At 40.2% G+C, this 23,095-nt stretch overlaps 1 protein-coding gene across 1 annotated transcript in view; it reads right to left on the reverse strand.

Moving 5' to 3' along the window:
- TRIM44 (tripartite motif containing 44) overlaps nt 1-23,095 on the reverse strand; it is a 143,547-nt gene that overhangs the window by 98,785 nt on the left and 21,667 nt on the right. Inside the window, exon 2 of the mRNA XM_012452354.2 lies at nt 21,464-21,541. Coding sequence (XP_012307777.1) covers nt 21,464-21,541 — 78 coding nt within the window. The remainder of the gene's footprint in view (nt 1-21,463; nt 21,542-23,095) is intronic.

A 23,095-nucleotide genomic window follows, 5' to 3' on the forward strand; every position in this document is an offset into this window, starting at 1 on the left:
CCATTTCCTTCTTAGTGGACACGGGGGCTACCTACTCTGTATTACCTTCCTACTCAGGTCCTAGCATACCTTCCCAGGTCTCGGTCATGGGAGTTGATGGAAGGCTTTCCTATCCCAACCAAACCCCTCCCCTAACCTGTCTCCTCGAGGGACACCCCTTCTCTCACTCCTTTTTAATCATACCCTCATGCCCAGTTCCCTTGCTAGGATGAGATATTCTCCAGATTGTAGGGGCCACCCTCCAACTCACTAATCTCACATACACGAAGTCAAACCCCTCACATACACACCTCCTACTGTCTCTTCTAACGGAGGCTACACCCTGTCCTAACCCTACGACCCAACTCCCTATCCCTCCGGATGTAGTCAATCCCTTGGTATGGGATACTTCCAAGCCTGTAGTGGCAAGACATCACACACCAGTTAAAATACTTCTCAAAAATGCTACTCGTTTTCCCTCACGTCCTCAGTTTCCTATTTCAAAGACCCACCGTCAGGGCCTGAAGCCTATCATTGCTCGACTCCTAGCCCAGGGACTCCTTATTCCTACCAGTTCCCCTTGTAACACTCCTATATTACCAGTCCAAAAGCCGTCCGGCGACTATCGCTTAGTTCAGGACCTACGCCTTGTCAACGAGGCAGTAGTACCCCTGCACCCGGTAGTCCCCAGCCCATATACTTTGTTATCTAACATTCCCTCCAATACCTCCCACTTCACAGTTCTGGACCTCAAGGATGCCTTCTTTACCATCCCTCTACACCCTGAGTCGTATTTTCTCTTTGCTTTCACCTGGACTGATCCAGACACTAATCTGTCACAACAGCTTACCTGGACAGTTTTGCCCCAAGGATTCAGAGACAGTCCCCATATTTTTGGGCAGGCCTTAGCAACTGATCTCAGCTCCTGCCCTCTCCAACCCAGTTTCCTCCTACAATATGTGGATGACCTTTTACTCTGTAGTCCTTCCCTCACCCTGTCTCAACAGCATACAGCCACTCTTCTTAACTTTCTGGGATCTAAAGGATACCGAGTATTCCCTTCCAAGGCGCAGTTGTCAGCCACCTCCATAGTTTACTTAGGCATACGCCTCACCCCTACAACCAAGAGCCTAACGACAGACAGGAAAAAGGCACTCCTTTCACTACAGCCTCCAGAGACAGCAGACCAAATTCTCTCCTTTTTAGGGTTTGTAGGATTTTTCTGCCATTGGATACCTAATTTTGCCTCCCTGGCTAAACCTCTGTATGTAGCGGCTAAAGACACACCCACAGGACCCCTCTCCCACCCTGGGGTAGTAAAACAGGCTTTTAAAACCCTACAAACTGCCTTGTCCACATCACCTCCACTCCAATTACCCGATCTAAACCGCCCCTTCCATTTGTTCACTGATGAAAGACAGGGAATCGCAGTTGGAGTCTTAACCCAGCCCCTAGGCCCTGTATATCGTCCAGTAGCCTATTTATCAAAGCAACTTGACCCCACAGTCAGGGGGAGGCAGCCTTGCCTGCGGGCTTTGGGAGCAACAACAGAACTCACTAAGGAATCCCTAAAACTTACTTTAGGCCAGCCCATCTCGGTATTTTCTCCCCATCGGCTCACTGACCTTCTCTCCCATAAGCCTCTCGCACACCTGGGACCTTCCCGGTTACAAGAGTTTCATTTACTTTTCATTGAAAATCCTTCAGTTAGTCTTCATCCTTCTTCTCCACTCAACCCTGCTACTTTACTTCCCCTTCCATCCCACTCCCCTTCCCCAATTCATTCCTTTCCTGAACTAATAGAGGCATTTGCTAAACCACGAGAGGGTCTACCTAGCCTTCCACTCCCCAGCCCCGACTTTACCTTGTATGTAGATGGGAGTTCAGTAATAACGGCCGAGGGACGGCGAAAAGCAGCCTATGCTGTAGTTACAGATTCAGCCACCCTCGAGGCACGCCAACTCCCTGATGGGACAACATCCCAAAAGGCAGAGCTCATTGCCTTAACCCGAGCTCTCACACTGGCAAAAGGGAAACGGGCAAATATCTATACAGACTCGAAGTATGCTTTCCTTATTACTCATTGTCACTCTGCCCTTTGGAAAGAGCGAGGATTCCTTACCATAAAGGGGACCCCCATAGTCAATGCCACCCATATCTCAAACCTCTTGCAGGCTCTGTTACTCCCCAAAGAGGTTGCTGTCATCCACTGTCGGGGGCACTGGACCCAGCAGGATCCCATTTCTCGGGGCAATGCAAGGGCAGATGTGGTAGCGAAGGCTCTAACCAGTACCAGGCCAGCTCCTGTTCTGGTCCTGTTCCTTACCACAGCCAAGTTGCCGGTGTACTCGCCATCGGAAAGACAGGACCTTATGTTAAGGGGTGGAACCAAGTCTGACCAGGGCTGGATCTTCCTAAATAATAAGATCGTCCTTCCACGGGAACAGGCTCCTAAAATTATTGCCGAAATCCACCAATCCTTACATATAGGGCCCAAAGCGTTACACCGCTTTGTGCAACCCCTCTTTTATTCACCAGGTTTGCAACAGACAATTGAGCAGGTACACAAAACATGCGTTACTTGCTCTAAGGTCTCATCTCAGGGAAGCTTGAGACTGCAGTTTCCCACCCACCAAATGCATGGCAATCTGCCGGCTCAGGATTGGCAAATTGATTTCACCCATATGCCCACTCACAAAAAACTTTGCTACCTCCTAACCTTTGTAGATACCTTTTCAGGTTGGATTGAAGCCTTCCCTACCTCTCGTGAAACAGCAGATACGGTAGCATCCATTCTTATTCAAGAGATCATCCCCCGCTTTGGCCTACCTGCCACCATCCAGTCAGACAACGGTCCAGCATTCATAGCCCAGGTAGTCCAGCTGGTCGTCAAGTCTCTCAACATCTCCTGGAAACTACACATCCCCTATCACCCTCAGTCATCGGGTAAGGTCGAACGGGCCCACGGCATTCTCAAAGACCATTTGGCCAAACTGATCATTGAGGTAAAACTTTTTTGGCCTACTCTCCTACCTCTTGCTCTAGCCTGGATCCGAGCCACCCCACGGGAACCAACGGGCCTTAGTCCCTTTGAGTTGCTGTATGGCTGACCCTTCCTGGTCTCTCATAATTTCCCAGTGCAACCACCTCCCCTAGCCACTTACCTTCCCTATCTGTCTCTCCTCTGCCACTTACTCAGGGAGCATGCAGATCGTGCTCTCCCCGTTGTTCCAGGGCCTGGAGACACGCACCCGGCAGCACCCCTTCTGCCAGGTGACAGTGTTCTCCTCCGGGAGCTCCAGCCAGGATCTCTTCAGCCCAGGTGGTCAGGACCCCACATCGTTATCCTGACCACTCCCACGGCTGCCAAGCTCCTGGGTCACACCCCATGGTATCATGTGTCCCGCCTTAAACCAGCACCACAGAATGACCAGTGGAAATCCAAATCCCTGGTCCCCACTTGCCTTCCCCTCACCCGCTGCCCCTGCCCATCAACTCCTGATCCTTCAAATTCTCCTCATAACATTTCTTCTAATATCTCCCCTTAAAGCCAGCCCCTACTATGCCTGGCAATTCTACTTGCAGGAATCCTGGAAACAAGGCCCCACCACTAGAACCCAATACAGCGCTACCAGCTCGTATGCGAGAAGTTGGACGTGTCCGACTCTTCAGTCGAGGTGCCAGTTGACTGACCTGTCCCCCTTACTTCGCCCCTATTCAGCAAGAAGTAGTCAGAAAGAGCGGCGCCCTCTATCTATCATCAAAAGGTCGGAATGTAAGGTTGGCCACGTCGTGGAGAGTTCGGACACACCTCCTCCCCTCGCCGGGAGCTTGGACACGCCTCCTTCCCTTGCCGGGAGCTCAGACACGCCTCCTCCCCCCGCCGGGAGCCCGGGGAAAAAAGCCCCATCATGACTTACCTGACACCATCCAGGCCCCACTCCCTTCCATCCGGGTCCCACTCCCCTCCATTTTGTCCCATCCACCTTGGCCACAGCCAATCGGATGCCTCCACTCCCTATAAAACCCCGTGCCTGAGAGGAGTCCGGGCGACTTCTCCGGCCCTTCCTGTCCGGACCGCAGAACCTCGTCCGGAAGCCTGAATAAATTCCCTTGCATTGGATTATTTTCGTCCTGGCCTCAGTTTCTCCGTTTCGTCTTCGGCGAAAACAGACCTTACACTTGGGAAGCTAGACCTAGACCCAGACAACAACTGCAGAATCACCTTAAGAAGGACAAACATGCTTGCTCCAGCCACATCCTGGAGGCTGGCTAGTCCACACATGGCCAAAGCATGAGGAAATTCATTGTGGGACTTATTCTCCTTAAAAATTTGGACTTACATAGTAGGGATATTAACTGATTTCGGAGAATGCTCTCAGAGTGTGTACCAGGTTACTGAGGTAGGAAGGAAAGTTGCTCTCCTTTTGTTCTACAGTTATTATGAATGTGCAGGGACACAAAAGGGAATCTGTTTATATAATGGTACTCAGTAAAAGGTGTGTAGCCCAGGGGATGGACAACCCGATGTCTGCTATGATCCATCAGAACCCCTATGCATACAACTTTTGAAATTAAACTCCTAACAGGGCAATGGAACCCTTAATCCGCTTAAGCTTCTAAGAGCCCTTCCCCCTACTCTTCTACATTGCATTTCAATAGAAGAAGCAAAGGCCCGAAGACCTGGGCTCCACCCTTAATCGCACTCCTATAGATAGTAGGCATGGTATGGAGGAATCTTTCTGGAAGGTGTTGTTTTTACTTAACCATGATCACACCCCACCTAAGTCACATACCCCACAACTACTTAATGGATCAATACCCTTTAACATGTAATTTCTAGAGCTGTAAGCCCAAGACCCTTTCACATGTAATTTTTAGAGTTCTAAGCCTTTAAAAAGGCAGGGATGTTCTTTGTTAGGGGAGCTCCGCTGTTAGGCATCTATGCCTCCACAGTCCTGGCCGAATAAATCATCACTTCTTCCCAGTTTGCTGTTCGAGAGGTTTGTTTTGCGGCCTTTCCTGCTTCCATCTCACTTAGTCTTCTCAACAACCTATGAAATATGTACTATTATTCCCTATTTTGGTACTGGAAAAAAACAAAATATCTCAGAAATGAAGAGATTAAGCACAGGATTTGCCCAAGGTCAGATAGCTATCAATGCTGGAGCTGATGGGGCAATTCCCCAGCCTGAACTTTTAATAATTGTAGTATACTACCTCCTCCTGCCAGAGGCTAACATCAGGTTTCCAACTCTCATCCCTGTCAGGAAAAGGAAAAAGAAAATTAATATTCACTGCTGACACTTCAAGCGAATGGTTGAAAATAGTGATTCAGGCAGTAATCTCATTCTCAACAGTTTTATTGAGATATAATTCATGTATTTTAAAATTGACCCATTTAAAGTATACAATTTTGTGGTTTGTAGTATATTCACAGAGTTGTGTAACCATCACCACCATTGGTTTTAAAATATTTTCATTATCCCCAAAAGAAACCCCATTGCTATTAGCAGTCGCCCCCCCATTCCTCCATCTCCCTCAGTCCCATATAGTATTGACTCTACTTTCTATGTCTATATATTTGCCTATTCTGAAATTTCATATAGATAGAATCATATATTTGGTCTTTTGTGAATAACTTCTTTCAGTGACTACTGATGGGGTTCAAGATATGCTACCCCAAAATATGACTGTAGGAGGCAGAATATGCCACCCCATAATACGCATCTTTAACATTAGAATTGTTTTGAGCTGATTATTTGGAGAAACTGCAAATACAGGAGAAGCACTGAAAACAAGAGAAGTTACCCTTTTGTAAAAAAAATTTACATCTGTAAAGGAAATCTCCATTTGCAGGGGGTGTCTCCCTCTCTATATCAGGAAGAGAAGGATGACTCTCAATCATTAGAAACTATTTTATGTTATAAATGGAGAAGGCACCAACTTAAATCTGCATAACAAACTTTACCTTTGTTTACTATGCTTTTCCTGGGTCTCTCCCCATAACTAGCCTTCCCTTCCATGGTATTTATGCCTGAACTCAAAACCACCTCTTTGGGATTTACTTATATTCCCTTAGGTATCACATGCACACATGAGGTATATATGTTAATAAACTGCTGTTATTCTCTTGATAATCTGTCTTTGTTAAAAGAGTCTGTCTCAACTAAGAACTCTCAAGGGTAGAGAGGAAAATTATTTTTCAGGATCCCAGTTTTCTAAATTGGGGTTCAAAGATGGAACTGGATTCAAATGATAAAATTATACCCATTTATCAGATAGCATTAAGTGAAAAAAGTAGAATACAAAACTCTCTCTATATATATAGTTAAAACAAACTAAATATAGCCCGAGGAGGACTCTGTACTTCTATATTTGAGTCCTTATGGATGAACTGTAACCTAACTTAATAGGTAGACAAGATTGAAAACTTAGGAGTATGCACCTATAACAATCACTGAGTCTTGGCCAATCCCAGCAGCCATACTTCAACCAGTCATACACTATTGATGGTTCAAGCTGTGTTCAAATAAGGCAAATGCTGTACCAATCCAGCTGTTTCTGTATATCACTTCTGATTTCTGTATACCACTTAACTTTTTTTGTGGTCTATAAATTTGTTCTGACCACAAGGCATACCTGGAGTCTCTGAATCTGCTGTGATTCTGGGGGCTGCCCGATTCACAAATCATTCATTGTTCAATTAGACTCCTTTAAATTTGATTCAGCTGAAGTTTTTGTTTAAACAAATGGTATTCAGAAGTGGAGTATGAAGCACAGCTTCTAACGACCCCCAGGAGTGCTGAGTGAACAAGTAAGGTGCCTGCAGGACCCACCTGTGTCCTTTAATCTCTCAGAGTGGCTGGGAGCATAAGTATTTTCTTGGATTTCCGAGCTCTACGGATTTGCGTTTTAAGCTCCTTTCTCTGAGAGCAAATTTCTGATCCAAACTAGGTTTGGAAGTCACGACAGAAACTGGGCTGGGTCCAGAAATGGATTTGATCCGGTAATTAACTGGCTGGGATCCAGTTAGAGGCCTCTTACATCTGACTGGGTCAGAAAGTAACTGACAGCAAATGGTAATATTTTAGGGGTATACAATTTGGCTCTTAAAAATTTGCAAGAATTTTTTTTTTCAACCCCTTTGTTTCATTTTTCTTGCCCATGTAGGTAGGAAAAAAGTCATTGGCTAAGTTAATCAAGGGAATCTGAGAGCAAAGCCAATGTTTTATGTAAAGATGGGATCCTTAATTTCTGAAAAACTGAGTTCCTTCTGGCTTATACATTAGGCACAGGAGGCAGCAAAGTCTTACAGAAAATGGCGAAATCTTAGTAAAGGTAACTTACAGTAGAACGTTCTGAATAAACAACAATGCATTGAACTGCATTTACAAATGAGAGCCCCCCAAAATTATATCTGCTACTCTTTGAGCTTAGTTACTATCCTGATCCAAAGGAAACAGACTGCAGCACCAATTGGCTGACTTTGGATAAGTAATGGGGTACATTTTACCTGAGTAAAAGATGGGATTGGGGTAGAGGTCCTTCCCTCAGTAAAGTCCTTCTTGGTTAAAAATGGATTAAAGGTGACAGGGTCCAACCAGGGGTAAGTTTGAGCCTTGCCAGTTCAATATTGGGTGCTAGGCAGAGTGGCTAATGTCTAGGTTTAGTCATACATATTTTGCTCTGGCCAGAATGAAAAATGTTAATCGGGTTACGCCATGTAACCCCTTGGGTGGCAACCTGTAAAACTCAGAGGCTTTTGCCTATGGAACAAAAAATATGATCTTCCTTTATGTTGCAGCTTGGCCCTCAGGGTTATAGTGTGGCAAGCAGGGTCACTAGGGTCTCTCAGGGAAAAGGAACCCAGAAGTCCGGCCTGCCAGCAAAAGGGTAACAATTTCTTACCAGACTCTGACCTTTCCTTTCTCTCTCTGTGCAAACTCATTAAATGAATTGTAAAAGTCACTGTTTATCTCCTCTATAAAGTTTGGATTAATACAAAAAAAGACATCCGAGGCTGGTCTTAAGCTGTAGTGAATCTAGTGTGCTTTGCGTCTTTCTGTATTGTTCTGTCATAAAGAGGGGTACCTTAGGATAAAATGCCTAGGACCCCGTAAGTCTGTTGTTCAAGACGGCCCAGAAAACTGGTCAGTTATGTCCTTGGAGCTCGACCTTGTAACCACGTGGCTGTGCTTTCTCTTTTCACAATGGCAGTCCAGGTTCAGGGCTCACTTCCTGGCTTAGGGACTGAGTACTTTCCAGTTTGAGATCTGCATGACCTTGACCATTGATTCTCTTCCCCTCCATGAACCGTCTTATATTTTCTTTTTCTGAGCACAAAAACTGGCCATTTGGCCTAGCCAAAGTTGGGTAATAAAAGATTTAAAATGACTTTTTTAAAAAGAGTGCTATGGTTAAACATCAGCTTAATTAAAAGCAGATATTCAAGCTCTAACAGCCTGGGACTCCTTGGGAAAAACAGGGGGTGCCACAGACCCCGTTTTGGGGGAAAAAAACCAAAACCTGTTTTCCTCATGGAAACCCAGAAATTGGAAATGGATAGATCCACCCAAAATCTAAGGCTCTGTTCCCTTTGGGATCCAGGAGCTGGTATAAAAATGGGACCCTTAATTTCTGGGGACCTGTTTTGCCTTCCAGCTGTGCCTGCTTATTACATTGGACCCTAGAAACTACATGCTGTCCTGGCCCTGTTCTTCTAAGGACTCTACCCTAAAGCCAGTAATCCAATTTAAGAAAATTTTAAAACTGGCAAATGAAAAATCTTACAACTACTGGATCCTGTGTATAGTATACATGTATTGTATATGTAATGTTCATATGAAATAGCTCTAATTAATAGGCTTTAAGAAGAATAAGCGCCTAAATATTTTGTCAGAAAAGTAAAGCTGTAATGTTTTACTTTGCATAACTTTAGTAATCTCTGGGAAACAAAAACTGCTTCCTAGGCTTTTGAAAATTGTTCAGTTTACCTACTTTGGAGCATTAGATTGTAGATAAGGCCTGCGGACATGTGGAATTAGCCATGCCCCCTAGCTATGCAAAGAAGGTTATAAAGAAAAGAGATTTTATATAAGGAAGGATTTTGTATGGGTAATTCTTGTCCTAAAGTAAAATAACTGGTTGTTTAAAAAGAGGGATGTTTAGGATAAGTCAGAAAATCCATGCATGATGTAGATGGCTGTTAAATAATGAAAGGATTCATGAAAGGACATTTATGCACCAAAAGCAAAAGTTGCTAAGAGTTACCATTATAACATGTGATTGAGACTACTGAAAAAATAGTTTTACATGCAAGGTGTGTGAGGAGAATGAAACGTGTATTTAGTGAAAGATTATAAGGCATGGGAATGTAAATTTTTGCCTAGTTTAGAGGGTTAAAGGATTGTTTTAAATTAGATAAGAATAAGCTAAAGGTTTGAACAAGTTGTAAAACGTTTGTAAAAATTAATCTTGTAAAAAAATTCTGTGTATGAACACACTGACTAAATTTAAAACAGAATTTTCCAGTTTTTTCATAAATTGAATACAGAAATAAAAGCACAAACAGGGTTTTTGTAAAGCATTGAGCTGCTCTTTAACAAAAATTTGTAAAGGGCTATAAAAGGTTTATGAGAATCTCACCTTATGGTCAAACTGATTTAAGATTGGAAAGATTTGTCTATAAGGTTTTATTAAAAATTGGAGTTGATTTGTCTATAAGGTTTTACTAAAAATTAATAGTACAGTAATGCAAGAGTGAAATTTGGCTTTCTCTCTTGAACAAGATTTTCATGTAACATTCAAAGATAATGAAAGATTTTTGTTTGCCTTTTAAATAAACTACCAAAAAGGGGTGAGGGGAAAGAGAGAGATTGGAAAGTTAAGTCTTCACTCTATCAATGTTTTTAGCTTTTAAAAATTTTTTGACTCATCATTTTGGCTAAATGAATGACTTATGGCAACCTGGAATTCTATTTCATAATGTCAAGTGTTTTAAACCTTTAACATATTTGATAGGGTACCAAAATCAAATTTCAGCTTCAAAACTGTCTTTTCTTTCCTCTAACAATGCTACAGAGGGCCCCTAAAGCATCCAAAAGAGAGGTAAACAGATTTGACATGTTACATGGGAAGCATTGTCAAAATATAAAAAGTTTAATCTTCTTCAGATTGTATTTTAGTGAACGATATTAACATATGTTCCAAAATTGTATGAGATCTCTAAAATTCTAACATATCTGAGTATGTGCTATCATTCAAAATACTACTATTTTATGTTAAGTTATTGTAGAACACAGAAATAACCAAATTTCCTTCTCAATTGTGTTTTCATCTATAACTATTTAAAGTCATTTCCACAGTTAATTGCTTAATGCTGATGTAGTTTCTGAAAACTTCATGAGCACACAAAATCCTAGAATATGGTGTCTTTTAGGAGGTTCATGAAAGGATGAAAATGACCCTAAAAAGCACTCCTAAATACAGGTTTCTAATAACTTTAGAATCGTATCATTTGAACTGGGTAAGAATTTCTGGAACTTTAATGAAAAGACTGACTGGGTTATAAAACTGCTAACCCAAGCAGAACAAAAATTAATTAAATACCAAGAAAATACTTTGCCAGATTTTAATGCAAAATCAGCTGATATTGAAATTGTTTAGATACACAGTTTGAATGAACTCTATGGTCTAAGTAAAATTACCCATGATAACCCATCAGTTATGAGTGCTATGCAATTAGTTTGAAAAAACAACTGGTACTCAGGAGGACATAAGTCTAATGTTAATTAAGCATGGACTCATGGAGAACCAGGATGGCCACCTTGTCCTTCCTGAGTCCTGAAAGCTTTTGTTATTAAAAGTTCTGTACTAGGCAAAACCATTCAGGACATAGGCGTAGGCAAGGACATCATGACCAAAACACCAAAAGCATTGGCAACAAAAGTCAAAATAGACAAATGGGACCTAATCAAACTCCACAGCTTCTGCACGGCAAAAGAAACAGTCAATAGAGTAAATCAGCAACCAACAGAATGGGAAAAAATTTTTGCAGCTCACCCATCTGACAAAGGGCTGATACCCAGAATTTACAACGAACTAAAACAGATTTACAAGAAAAAAATAAACGAGCCCATTCAAAAATGGGTGAAGGATATGAACAGATACTTTACAAAAGAAGACATACATGAGGCCAACAAGCATATGAAAAAATGCTCATCATCACTGGTCATCAGAGAAATGCAAATCAAAACTACATTGAGATACCATCTCATGCCAGTTAGAATGGCGATCATTAAAAAATCTGGAGACAACAGATGCTGGAGAGGATGTGGAGAAATAGGAACACTTTTACACTGTTGGTGAGAGTGTAAATTAGTTCAACCATTGTGGAAGACAGTGTGGTGATTCCTTAAGGACCTAGGAATAGAAATTCCATTTGACCCAGCAATCCCATTACTGGGTATATATCCAAAGGATTATAAATCGTTCTACTATAAGGACACATGCACATGAATGTTCATTGCAGCAAAGTTTACAATAGCAAAGACCGGGAACCAACCCAAATGCCCATCGATGATAGACTGGACAGGAAAAATGTGGCACATATACACCATGGAATATTATGCAGCCATCAAAAACGAGGAGTTCACGTCCTTTGTAGGGACATGGATGAACCTGGAAACCATCATTCTCAGCAAACTGACACAAGAACACAAAATCAAACATCGCATGTTCTCACTCATAGATGGGTGTTGAACAATGGGAACACATGGACACAGGGAGGGGAGCACTATACACTGGGGTCTGTTGGGGGGAAGTGGGGGGGACAGCGGGGGGTGGGGAATCGGGGAGAGATAGCATGGGGAGAAATGCCACTATAGGTGAAGCGGAGGAAGGCAGCAAATCACACTGCCACGTATGCACCTATGCAACAATCTTGCATGTTTTTCACATGTACCCCAAAACCTAAAATGCAATAAAAAAAAAAAAGTTCTGTATTCCATGACTTGTCATGGAAAAGAAAAAATGATCCAAATTGAATATATTGGTGTGGTGACTTACAAATTGCTAAAATAGTTTATAAACAATGTTTGGTTCTATATTCCTGGGGAAAAAAATCAAAGCTTCAGGTACATTTGGTCACCTCATGGGCCATTTAAACATTTTTTTTAAAAATGTCATTCAACTGTTATTTTCAATGCATGTTTTCTGGTTGTATAAAAGCTCTCCCATGTGAGAGGGCTAATCTTATAACACTAAGTTATTATCCCACAGTGTATTTTCACCAGGTAAAGAAAGCTTTTTATGGTTCACTGAGGACAGTCAACCCCTTCACAATCTAGAACCTGAAGACTGGATCCTCTAAGAACATCAGAGAAAGATTGTTCTTGCCATTCACATTGCAGCAAAACTTTGGAACCTTGAATTTTCGGTTCATAATCTCACAACTGAGAAGGGTCCTTCCACAATCTTAGAAATGTACACCCATTAGAACCCTTAGAGTAAAGCTACCCAGGTAATCTCTCCCCAGAAGATGGCCTCCTTGATGTGAACAGTTTTTTCCATGATTACAGATCAAGACTTCTACTATCATGAGACTCCTAACAATGAATATTTTTTCTTATTTATGCTTCTACGAACAACAGAAATGAAAGGGGGTCTGTTGTGTGCACTTATAGGGTATACTTTTATTTGTGAAGGATTTTGCAGCCAGGCTTACACATGGATAACCTTATATTTCATACGGTAAAAGATGAAGGCCCAATGTAGGTGAGAAATTTTAACGGTACATATGTTGCCTCATTATGAGTCAGAAACAGAACATTAATTCACTCCTCTTAACCTACATCATGAATTAAAAAGAACACTGCCAGCTGGGTGGGGTGGCTCATGCCTGTAATTCCAGCACTTTGGGAGGCTGAGGCAGGTGGATCACCTGAGGTTGGGAGTTCAAGACCAGCCTGACCAACATGGAGAAACCCCGTTTCTACTAAAAATACAAAATTAGCTGGGCATGGTGGTGCATGCCTGTAATCCCAGCTACTCGGGAGGCTGAGGCAGGAGAACTGCTTGAACCCGGGAGGCGGGGGTTGCAGTAAGCTGAGATCGTGCCATTGTACTCCAACCTGAGCAACAAGAGTGAAACTCTGTCTCAAAAAACAACAACAACAACAACAACAAAAAAAACTGCCAGGAAGCTTTCACTCTTCTAGAAGGGCATCATTTGTTAGGTCCTTTGTCCATGGTTTGGAATAAAAAAAGGCAATGATTAGAACGAATCCCACATAATCGGCTCTATAGTAGATTCTACTATAAAGGCTATGGTTACACAACAGACTTTAAATTCTCTGCGAAAGTTATACTAAATAATAGAATTGGTTAAACAGAAAATTATCTGTGTATGTGCAGCTGTTGGCACTTACGGCGTATAGAGAAAAAATCTGGTATTAAAGAGAGTTAGTTGTAGGGGATTAATGAAGAGACTGCTTAGTTAAGTGAGTAGACTCTTTAGCTTTCCTTGATATATTTGATTTTAGGTGGTTTGCTTTATGGGGACCCTGGGTTAGGAGCATACTCCAAACTCTTGTTATTATCCTTTCAATAGCTGTAATAATGGTCTTCCTGGTGCATTCTATTCTTTCAAAAGTTTTAAATGTTTGCATACAGCTATCTCTAGAATGTCAAATGGTCTCTCTTCAACTGGAATGACAAGAGCTGAAAGAAATATTATAGGGCACCATAACCTATGAATGACATGCTGAGACTGAAAATCCAAAATGATGGTAACTGAGAGTGGCGCTAAGGTTATAAGTTTTGGTCACACTCACCTAAGAGAGAACCTGGCTGAAACAGGGTAGTTTTTTAAATCAAAATTATGAGATGCCATTGTTTTAGACTGAGCTCATGCATTAGGCCCCAACAGACCAAACAAAAATGGAGTCATTCATGCTAAATGTGACATAATCAAACTAAGACTTTAAAGAAACATAGATCTTACACTAGAAAAAAACAGGTTTTGTTTTTCTCCTGTAAACAGGACATTCCAGCATAAAGAGGTACCCACTACTCAGTCCTTGTGCCTATCTTTGCAAGACTCACTGTTCTACTGTTTCCCAGTGGGTTGCAAGACCAAATGAAGTACATTTATGATGGTAATACTGACATCAATGACTAAAGTTTTAGTCAATCTTTAAAAATTAAGAAAATGACCAAAAGGGGGGAATTGTTAAAGCAAACTAAATATGGCCTGAGAAGGACTCCGTACTTCTGTATTTGAGTCTTTGTGGATGGACTACAACCTAACTTAATAGGTAGACAAGAATGAAAACCTAACTTAGAAGTATGTGCCTGTTACAATCGCCGAGTCTTGGCCAATCCCAGCAGCCAAACTTCAACCAGTCATACACTGCTAAGTGTTCAAACTGTGTTCAAATAAGGCAAATGCCAATCTGTAACCAATCCAGCTATTTCTGTACCTCACTTCTGATATCTGCATGTCACTTTACTTTTTTGTCTACCTATTTGTTCTGACCATGGGGCACCCCTGGAGTCTCTCTGAATCTGCTGTGATTCTGGGGGCTGCCCAATTTGCGAATCGTTCATTGCTCAAACTCCTTTAAATTTAAATCAGCTGAAGTTTATCTTTTAATAATATATAATACAGTTTAAACATTCCAAATCCAAAACTCAAAAATCTGAAATGCTCCAAACTCCAAAACTCTTTGAGCACTGACATGATGCTCAAAGGAAATGCTCACTGAAGCATTTCAGATTGCAGATTTTCAGACTAGGGATGCTTAAGTAGTATAATACAAATATTCCAAAATCCAAAATTCAAATACTTCTGGTTCTAAACATTTCAGATAAGGGATACTCAATCTATAATACCATTTTCTGCACAAAAGGCAAAGAACCATAATATTACCCAGTTTTTTCCCATAGGTGTCTGTCACCTCAAAGTATGGTCTCAAAGAATGCACATGACATGACCATGTGCATGAGAATCATCCAGGTTGCATATTCAAAAAGCATATCTCAGAACCACAAAATTAGATGCTTTGGTGAGGCTCAAGAATCTGCTTTAAAAAAAAAAAGTGAGTACCCAAAGTTTACAAACCACTGCAGGGATTAAAAAAAGTGGGTTTTATTTCTTTCTTCTTTATACTTGTCTGTGTCTTCTACATTTTTCTACAGAAAACAAGTACAGGTAGTCCCCATATGATGGTTTGACTTATGATTTTTCTGCTTTATGATGGTGCAAATCTGCTACACATTCAATAGAAACTGTACTTCAAGTACCTATACAACTATTCTGTTTTTTACTTTAAAAGTACAATATTTAATGAATTACATGAGCCCATTCAACACTTTATTATGAAATAGGCTTTATGTTAGATGATTTTGCCCAACTACAGACTAATGTAAGTGTTCTGCACACGTTTAAGGTAGGCTAAGCTATGATGCTCAGTAGGCTGGATGTATTAAATGCATTTTTGACATAGTATTTTCAACTTATGATGGGTTTATTGGGCTGTAATCCCATTGTAAGTCAAGGAGCATGTGTATTTCTTTTATAATTGGGTAGGGGAGGGTGAGAGGCGTAAGCTGCTTTGTTTTGATAAAGCCAGGGGAATGGTGAAGGAGAGAAAGAGCTCGATTCTCCTTTTTCTCTTGCCCAAGTGTCTACAGAGGATAAAAAGGGGCCACATTTACTTCTGGGTGGTTTTCATGCCTCAGAGCTTAGACCAGGAGTGAGAGAGCACAGGTATTTTTCCCAATTGGCGTCCTCCACTAATCAGGTCAAACTGTGGAAGTACTTGCCTCAGTTCTTTATTTAGCTAGGGCTAAATGCTCTGAGTGTTACGGCTTTTTTTTTTTTTTTACCATCTCCCCACATTTTCTGTTGGAAAAGGCCATTCTCCAGTCCTAGTTCTCTGGAATTGTGGAGCACTGTGCTGTGGATGTAGGATCCCAGTAAAGGGAGGTAAAAGAAGAGTGTGAGGGAAAAATAATCAGTTAAGGGTCATATTGCTAGGGATGCCAGGGAATATATACATCTATTTACCCATGGATTCAATAATAGAGTATGGATGAAGAACATGAAATAAGACAAACCTGAAGTTAAGCTCTGGTCCCATCACTAACTAGCAAGCTATTTAACCCAACTAAGTCTCAAAATATTCATCCATAAAACAAGACAAATACTTATTTTTATAGGGTTGCTGTAATAGATAATACATATCAATTACAATGTGCCAGGCTCCGTGCTAATAAGGGCTGAAGATCCAGAGATAAAATAAATATAACTCAGGACCTCTAAAATTCCCTACTTACAACTTTTTAAATTAAAAGTACAGAAATGGGTCAATAATTCTAATAACTCATCAACCAAAGGAACACTTCTACATGTAACAACTTGATAGCTAAGGCATCTCAATTCTCTTCTTTGGCTAGTTGGATATACAGTGCCCCAGGGAATACTTCTTTTTTTGGCATGGGGCAAGGATTAAGATGATGCCTGGCTTGATCTTTGTGAGTAATAGGACACAATAACAAGAATTTCAAATTAGGTTTTGCTTATATTCATCACTACCTGTACATTTGAAATTTATATTTTTTGACAAGAATCTGATTATCATGGAAGAGTGAAGAACTGGGCTGTGTTTCATGCCAATTACATCAGCTATGAAAAATGATTGCAAAGTTATTTTGCAATTATAAAATGCTACATAAAGGCTGATATAAAAAAAGAAAACCATTCTTGGATTTATTTAACTAATTTCACGTTGCTAGATAATTTTTTGGTTTCACACTTCAGTAAGAATACCTCTACAGGCTAGAGGAAACCAAAGGAAAAAAAAACCCTGCCGTTTTAGGAAGTACTGGGTATGATCAGATCCTATGTTTAATCCCACTCCAGTCACAGAATAATGTGAGCCACTTGGCTCAAGTTTTAAGATGCTTCCTTTTTGAGAATATAAGATTAGTATGAAATCAAGACACACAACTGTGTTGTTAACTGTTTACTTCAAGCACACCAGTTATAGGAAACAACGAACAGTGCGTATCACAGGGAAAGAAGAGCAATCAATACATAATAGAGAGAAAATGGCTGTTACTAACTGTATAATAAGAGGTTAGTTTGATTGGGCTTAGCATGTTGTACTTTTGGTTCAATGCTTTCTGAGGACTGGGCGGGGGAAGGAAGGAAAGGGAATCAATGTGTTTTCTAAGCCTAGGTTACCTCTGAGTAAACTGTGAAAGATAACTGCATAGTCACTACAAAGGAAAGCTGTGAAGATAAAGAACTAAGAAAGCTTTAAATTTCTTAAAAATCCAAGTACAGACACACACCTGATTGATTACATTTTTTAATTTTTAAATCGTATAACTGTATAGTCATTACAAAGGAAAGCTGTGAAGATAAAGAACTAAGAAAGCTTTCAATTTCTTAAAAATCCAAGTACACACACACCTGATTGATTACATTTTAAAATTTCCCTAAAGCCTAGCATAAATGTAAGCAATTTACAGATAAAAATCCTGCTTGTGCAATAGGTGTTTCAGCAAAGTATGGCTGGAGAAAAAAAACGTTTGCAAACTGAATCAAGTCAAACACATTAGGACAACTTATGTAAAAAACCACTTTCTATTAATCCTTTTGACAAACGGAAGATTATTTGTTATTAAAAGTAATCTTCTTCCATGATATAAAGGGTTCTAGATGCCGAGAGGTATGCACCCTTTAAAGCAGGGTTCAACACAGCAACATCCACGCGCAAAACTGTTTGGTCCTGTGTCCTATTTCTTAACCATCACTGGCTCTGATTCCTCTCCTCAGGGTCACCCATAATGGCTGGTTGTTCCTGATTTTCCTCTGGTTTTAGAACTCAGCCTACACCTCGACAATGGCAGGGAGCTTTGATCATCCTCCTAAATCCTGATCAAAACCCATTTCCCTCTTTTTGGCTTTGCTAGAAGTGACAGTGTAAGCAGTCCTGTCCTTTTAGCCTGAGCTAACTTCCCAATCCACCTCTTTTTCCCCTCCCTATTCCTTTGTTACCTCTGCTCAACTTGTTTGTTTCATAAGCCTAGATTTTTATCTACTTTTTTTTTTCAAAGTTGAAATCACCTGGACTTATTTATAGGGGCTCTTCTATTTGTTCAAAAGAGAAAAAAAATCATTAACAAGCACAGAGGACAATAGCTAAGGTATAGCACAGAGGTTCTCAAAGTGCAGTACTTGAACTAGCAACATCAGCATCACTTGATAATTTGATAGAAATGAAAATTCTCTAGTTACCCCAGGCCATTCTCTAGTTACCCTGGGCCAACTGAATCAAAAACTCTGGAGGTGGCCCAGCACTCTGTATTTTAATACATGTTCTGGGCGATTTTCATGTACACTAAAGTTTAAGAACCTCTGGATCTGAAAGAAAAGATGTCTGACAAATGTTTTGGATAAAATGAGGCATCCCATTAAAGAGAATCAAGTCTATATTATTGACACAGAAGACTATCTAGGATATTCTACATAAAGGAAAAAGCAAGTGTAAAGCCACAGGTATAATTCTGTAAAAAAATTTTGAAAATGTATTTCTACATGGAAAAATGTCTAGAAGGTTACATACTAAATTGTTAAGAGTGGCTAACTTGGGAGAGGTTTATTCTACTTTTTCTTTATGAATATCTGTATTTTAAAATCTATAAACACGTATTATTTTATAAATTATAAAAATGATTAATCTAGGCATCTTCTACTGATCTCTAGCAAAACTCAGAGGTAAAAATTAACTCATTCCCCAGTAGGCTTCAGTGTCTGGACTAATCAAGCTTTGTGATGCTTTAGGGAATTCTAGAGGAAGTGAGGCAGAGATAGTGCTCAGTCCTCCATGACTCAGTTAGTGCTTCTAGGTAAAGCCTCTGTGCCAAGAAATGACAAAAGTTACAAAGCCTAAGAGATTTTTGCCCTTCTTAAATAGGCCAACTCAAAAAGGGCATGGTAGGCCTCTGTTGGAAAAGAGAAAAGCCAGAAAACTTTGGTTGTCTTGGAAGATGCCAATTTATTTCTAGAAAAATCTTTGTTGCAGAAATTATATATTTAAGTGGCCCATTTTTTACCCCCATTGCTGACATGGCAGTCATTCTACAATTAGGTTCATCCTTCTTCAAACTGGCTCCAAGTATATATGGCATATGCTTGTGGTAGACTAAGAGGAGGCTTGAAAATAAAATAGGTTGGTAGTAAATGACCCAGGGCAAAAGAAAGAATAGGTGAAAGAGAGGTGCCGGTATACACATATACCCAAGATCAAGTCAGGTCCTTACAAATATCCTTTACCTTATGATGCATCAAGGGAAAACCCTGACACCTCCAGGGATTCCTCTCATGCAACCATTCAATCCTTTCACTTCTGGCAAGCTTTCCATCAGAAGCACTATATGCATTCATAAAGGCTCCCAAAGCACTTTACCTGTATTATCGTCATACGTAGAGAACACTCAGTGTGATTTGTACTCATCCTCTCCCTCTTCATAATCTGCCCTGCTAATTATAAATGTGGCAGAAACAGAATATGGTGGTCTCCTGCAAAACGAGACTTGCCCCAGAAACCAGAGAAACTTGGTAAGAAAAGCTTTCAGTAACTTTTAATAAGTGGTTCATCCTAACTAAAGGAAAAACTTTTATCAAGGGTCCTCCTACTTTGAGCTACGAAAGTTGATAAAGGTTACCCCAATTTTTTCTATCTACCAAGATACTCTCTACTTCTGGAACCCTAACTACACCAGAAGACAAGAGATCTTACCAATGTCCTCAATACTTTCATCACCAGATGAAGAGAAATTTATTTTTGTGGCTGCAGCCAGCTTTTGAAGACTATATCACTGTCTGTGGCTCTGCCACACATTGTGTTTCAGTTTAGAAAACTGTAGCACAATGTGATTCTGTGGCAGAAAGGAGATAAACTCCAGTGCTTGGTTTGCAGCACGACATAAAATCAAGAGTACAGGCACTGGAGTCAGAGTTTGAATTCCACCTCTATATTATATTAGTATTGGGCAGATGAATCTACCTCTGTAAGTCTCAGGGTTCTTATCAATAAATTAGGAATAAAATGCTACTTTACAGTGTTGTCAAAATAATTAAAAGTATTTAAGGGGAGAGTGGGAATGAGAATTTGGCATTTAATGGGTATAGAATTTCAGTTAAAGATAATAAAAAGTTCTGGAGGTGGACAGTGGTGATGGTTGTAAAACAAAGTGTGGCCAGGTACGGTGGCTCATGATCATAATCCCAGCTCTTTGGAAGACTGAGGCAGGCAGATCACTTGAGGTCAAGAGTACGAGACTAGCCTGGTCAACATAGTGAAACCCGTCTCTGCGAAAAATACAAAAACAGCTGGGTGTGGTGTATGTGCCTGTAATCCCAGCCACTCAGGAGGCTACGGCAGAAGAATGGCTTGAACATGGGAGGCAGAGGATGCAGTGAGCTGAGATCATGCCACTGCACTCCAGCCTAGGCAAAAGAGTGAGACTCTGTCTCAAAAAAACAAAAAACAAACAAACAAAAAAGCCAAAGTGAATGTACTTAATGCCACTGAACTGTAATTTTTTATGTATATTTTAGTACAATTATGTAAGAGTCCCAGCAAAGTGCCTGGATCTCAGTAGATACTCAAGAAACACTAGTCCCATGCCTCTTAAAAAAAAAAAAAAAAAAAAAAAAAAAAAGGACCTACGGTAAAATAAAATCAAATCATGCTCCTTTCCCTATTTGTGAAAAGCTCTGATTCTATGGCAAAGCCAGCTGGCCCCAATACCAGGTAGTGCCACAATAAGTGTCTGGGTAGGAAGGAGAAGGGAGTCTGTGTTAGTCCCAGTCCCTCCAGCATGTTCAGTTCCCAGTTTACTTCCACCCCGTTATGGTGTCTCCCAGAATATCAATCTTCTAGACCCTAACATATTTTAAAAAAAAAACAAAAAAAGGCTGGAACACTGAAACCAGCTCCCAAACCAGACTCCAGACCATGAGGAAAAAAGTATTCTGAGTGGCAGCTGGCTCCTGGAAGCAGTGAAGAGATAAGACACTAGTGCTGAACACCAACTAGATGAGTCTGGATCCTATTCCAGTCCCTGGCATTAAGATGATCAGTATTTCTCTCAGATGCCTTTGGCTGCATTTAATGGACACAGGGCCAAAGTCTCAAAGAACCCTGGTAAAGGAAGATTAAAAATGCACTTGTCTACAGTTCAGGGAAAACAATTAATGATTATGTGTCGTAAGTCATAAAATAAAGAAGGGGAAGAATAGATGACTTATCTTTAGGCATATCAGGACACTGTTTCTGATGGACAGGCTTAATTAAATCTTAATGCAGTGTTCAGAAAGATGATCATTAATGCCCCACAAATTTAGCTCAGGGAGAATAAAATGCTTGGGGTGTCAACACCCAATCAATTCCAAAACAATACTTACTTTAGGGTCTGAGCTCTTGAACTTCAACCTTTCCACCAATTCGATCATAGCTGCCTTCAGTCCACCTGAGTCTTTGCTCTAGAAGAAAGAAAAGTGAGGGGTCACCAGATAGTATTTTGTTGCTCTCTCAAACACAAACAGCATTTCGGAGGACAATGAAATAGAAAGCAATTTTTTTCTTATCAGCCAAGAAAGCTAAACAACTAAGGAGAGGTGCATTTCCTCTCTTCCCCTTCTCTATGGACAAAGAGAGTCAGGACGCAAATTGCCCAGTGACTGGAAGAACTATATGGAATAAAAATTAAATACAATTTGTATAGGCTGACTCACTGCTTCATCTCAGGCTCAACTGTGCCGGTGTTCAGCGGCTCCATGAAAAAGTTCCATACAAGATGTCTACTGTATAGAATAATAATTTTTATTTTGAACCTTTGTGCATCAGATATAGACGTATGCAATATTAAATACACTTATAAAAATTAAAACAAAAAAATAGCCTGAAATTTAATTATGAATGGAACTGCAGTGTAGTGATGAAGAACACAGTTTTTTTAACTGGGTATGCTAGTTTGCACCTGTAATTTCAGCTACTCAGGAGGTTGAGGCAGGAGTACTGCTTGAGGCCAGGAGTTCAAGACCAAAAACCCACAAAATTGACAGGTTTTTGAGTTAGACATATATAGTTCCAATTTTGGATTTACCATTAGCTACTTAATTAATCTCAGGCAAATTACTAAATTTCTCAAAACCTTCTCCTCCTTCTATAAAATAGGGATAATAAACTGGGCTATTTTGGGGCCTAATTAAAACAATGTTTTAAAAGGTATTAGCACAGTATGTGGCACAGAGTGAGTGCTCAAAAATTTCACATGCTATTACTATTCTTACAGTATAATGATTTAGAGTAGTGCAGTAAAGTAAAAGACTAATGTGAGCCCCAAATGCAAGCATATGTATATAATTTTATAGTAGCCACAATTAAAAAGTAAAATTGATTTTGACATATTTTACTTAGTATATTCAAAATATCATTACAACATGTAATTTCAACATGAGATTTTTTTTTTATGCTAGGTCACTGAAATCTAGTATTTCACAATTACAGCCCAATCAACTTAAACCAGCCACGTTACAAGTGCTCCAAAGCCACATATGACTAGTGACTACTATATTGGTCAGTATAGATTCTGAGTACTAATGGCTCTAGTGCCATTAGTCACACACTAGCTGTGTGACCTTAGGCAAGTTACTTAGCCTCTTGATGACTCAATTTCTTTACCTGTAAAATGAAACTAATAACAGTATCTATTTCACAGGACTGTAGTAAAATTAAATTAATGTATGCCAAGGTGCTCAGAACAAAGCCTAGCACATGGTAGATACAAAAGGAAGTATGAAACAGTTTTATTACTGCCTCCTTCATGATGTTTTCAGTTCCTTAAGGGTAAGAAGTATGTTTTATATCTCTGTATCTTTTATGCCCAGCATCTAGAAGTTGTAAAAAGTCTAAACAAATCAATGAATGAACATATAACCTTAAGACATGAATGCCCTAATAATAATACATTACACTGTATATAGGACAATCTAAAATCACAGGAATTCACTTATTTTCTTATCTCAACAACTCTA

The sequence above is a fragment of the Aotus nancymaae genome, unplaced genomic scaffold, assembly GCF_030222135.1.
Source record: "Aotus nancymaae isolate 86718 unplaced genomic scaffold, 86718_ANA_hifiasm-v0.15.2.pri h1tg000059l, whole genome shotgun sequence".
Taxonomy (NCBI): Eukaryota; Metazoa; Chordata; class Mammalia; order Primates; family Aotidae; genus Aotus; species Aotus nancymaae.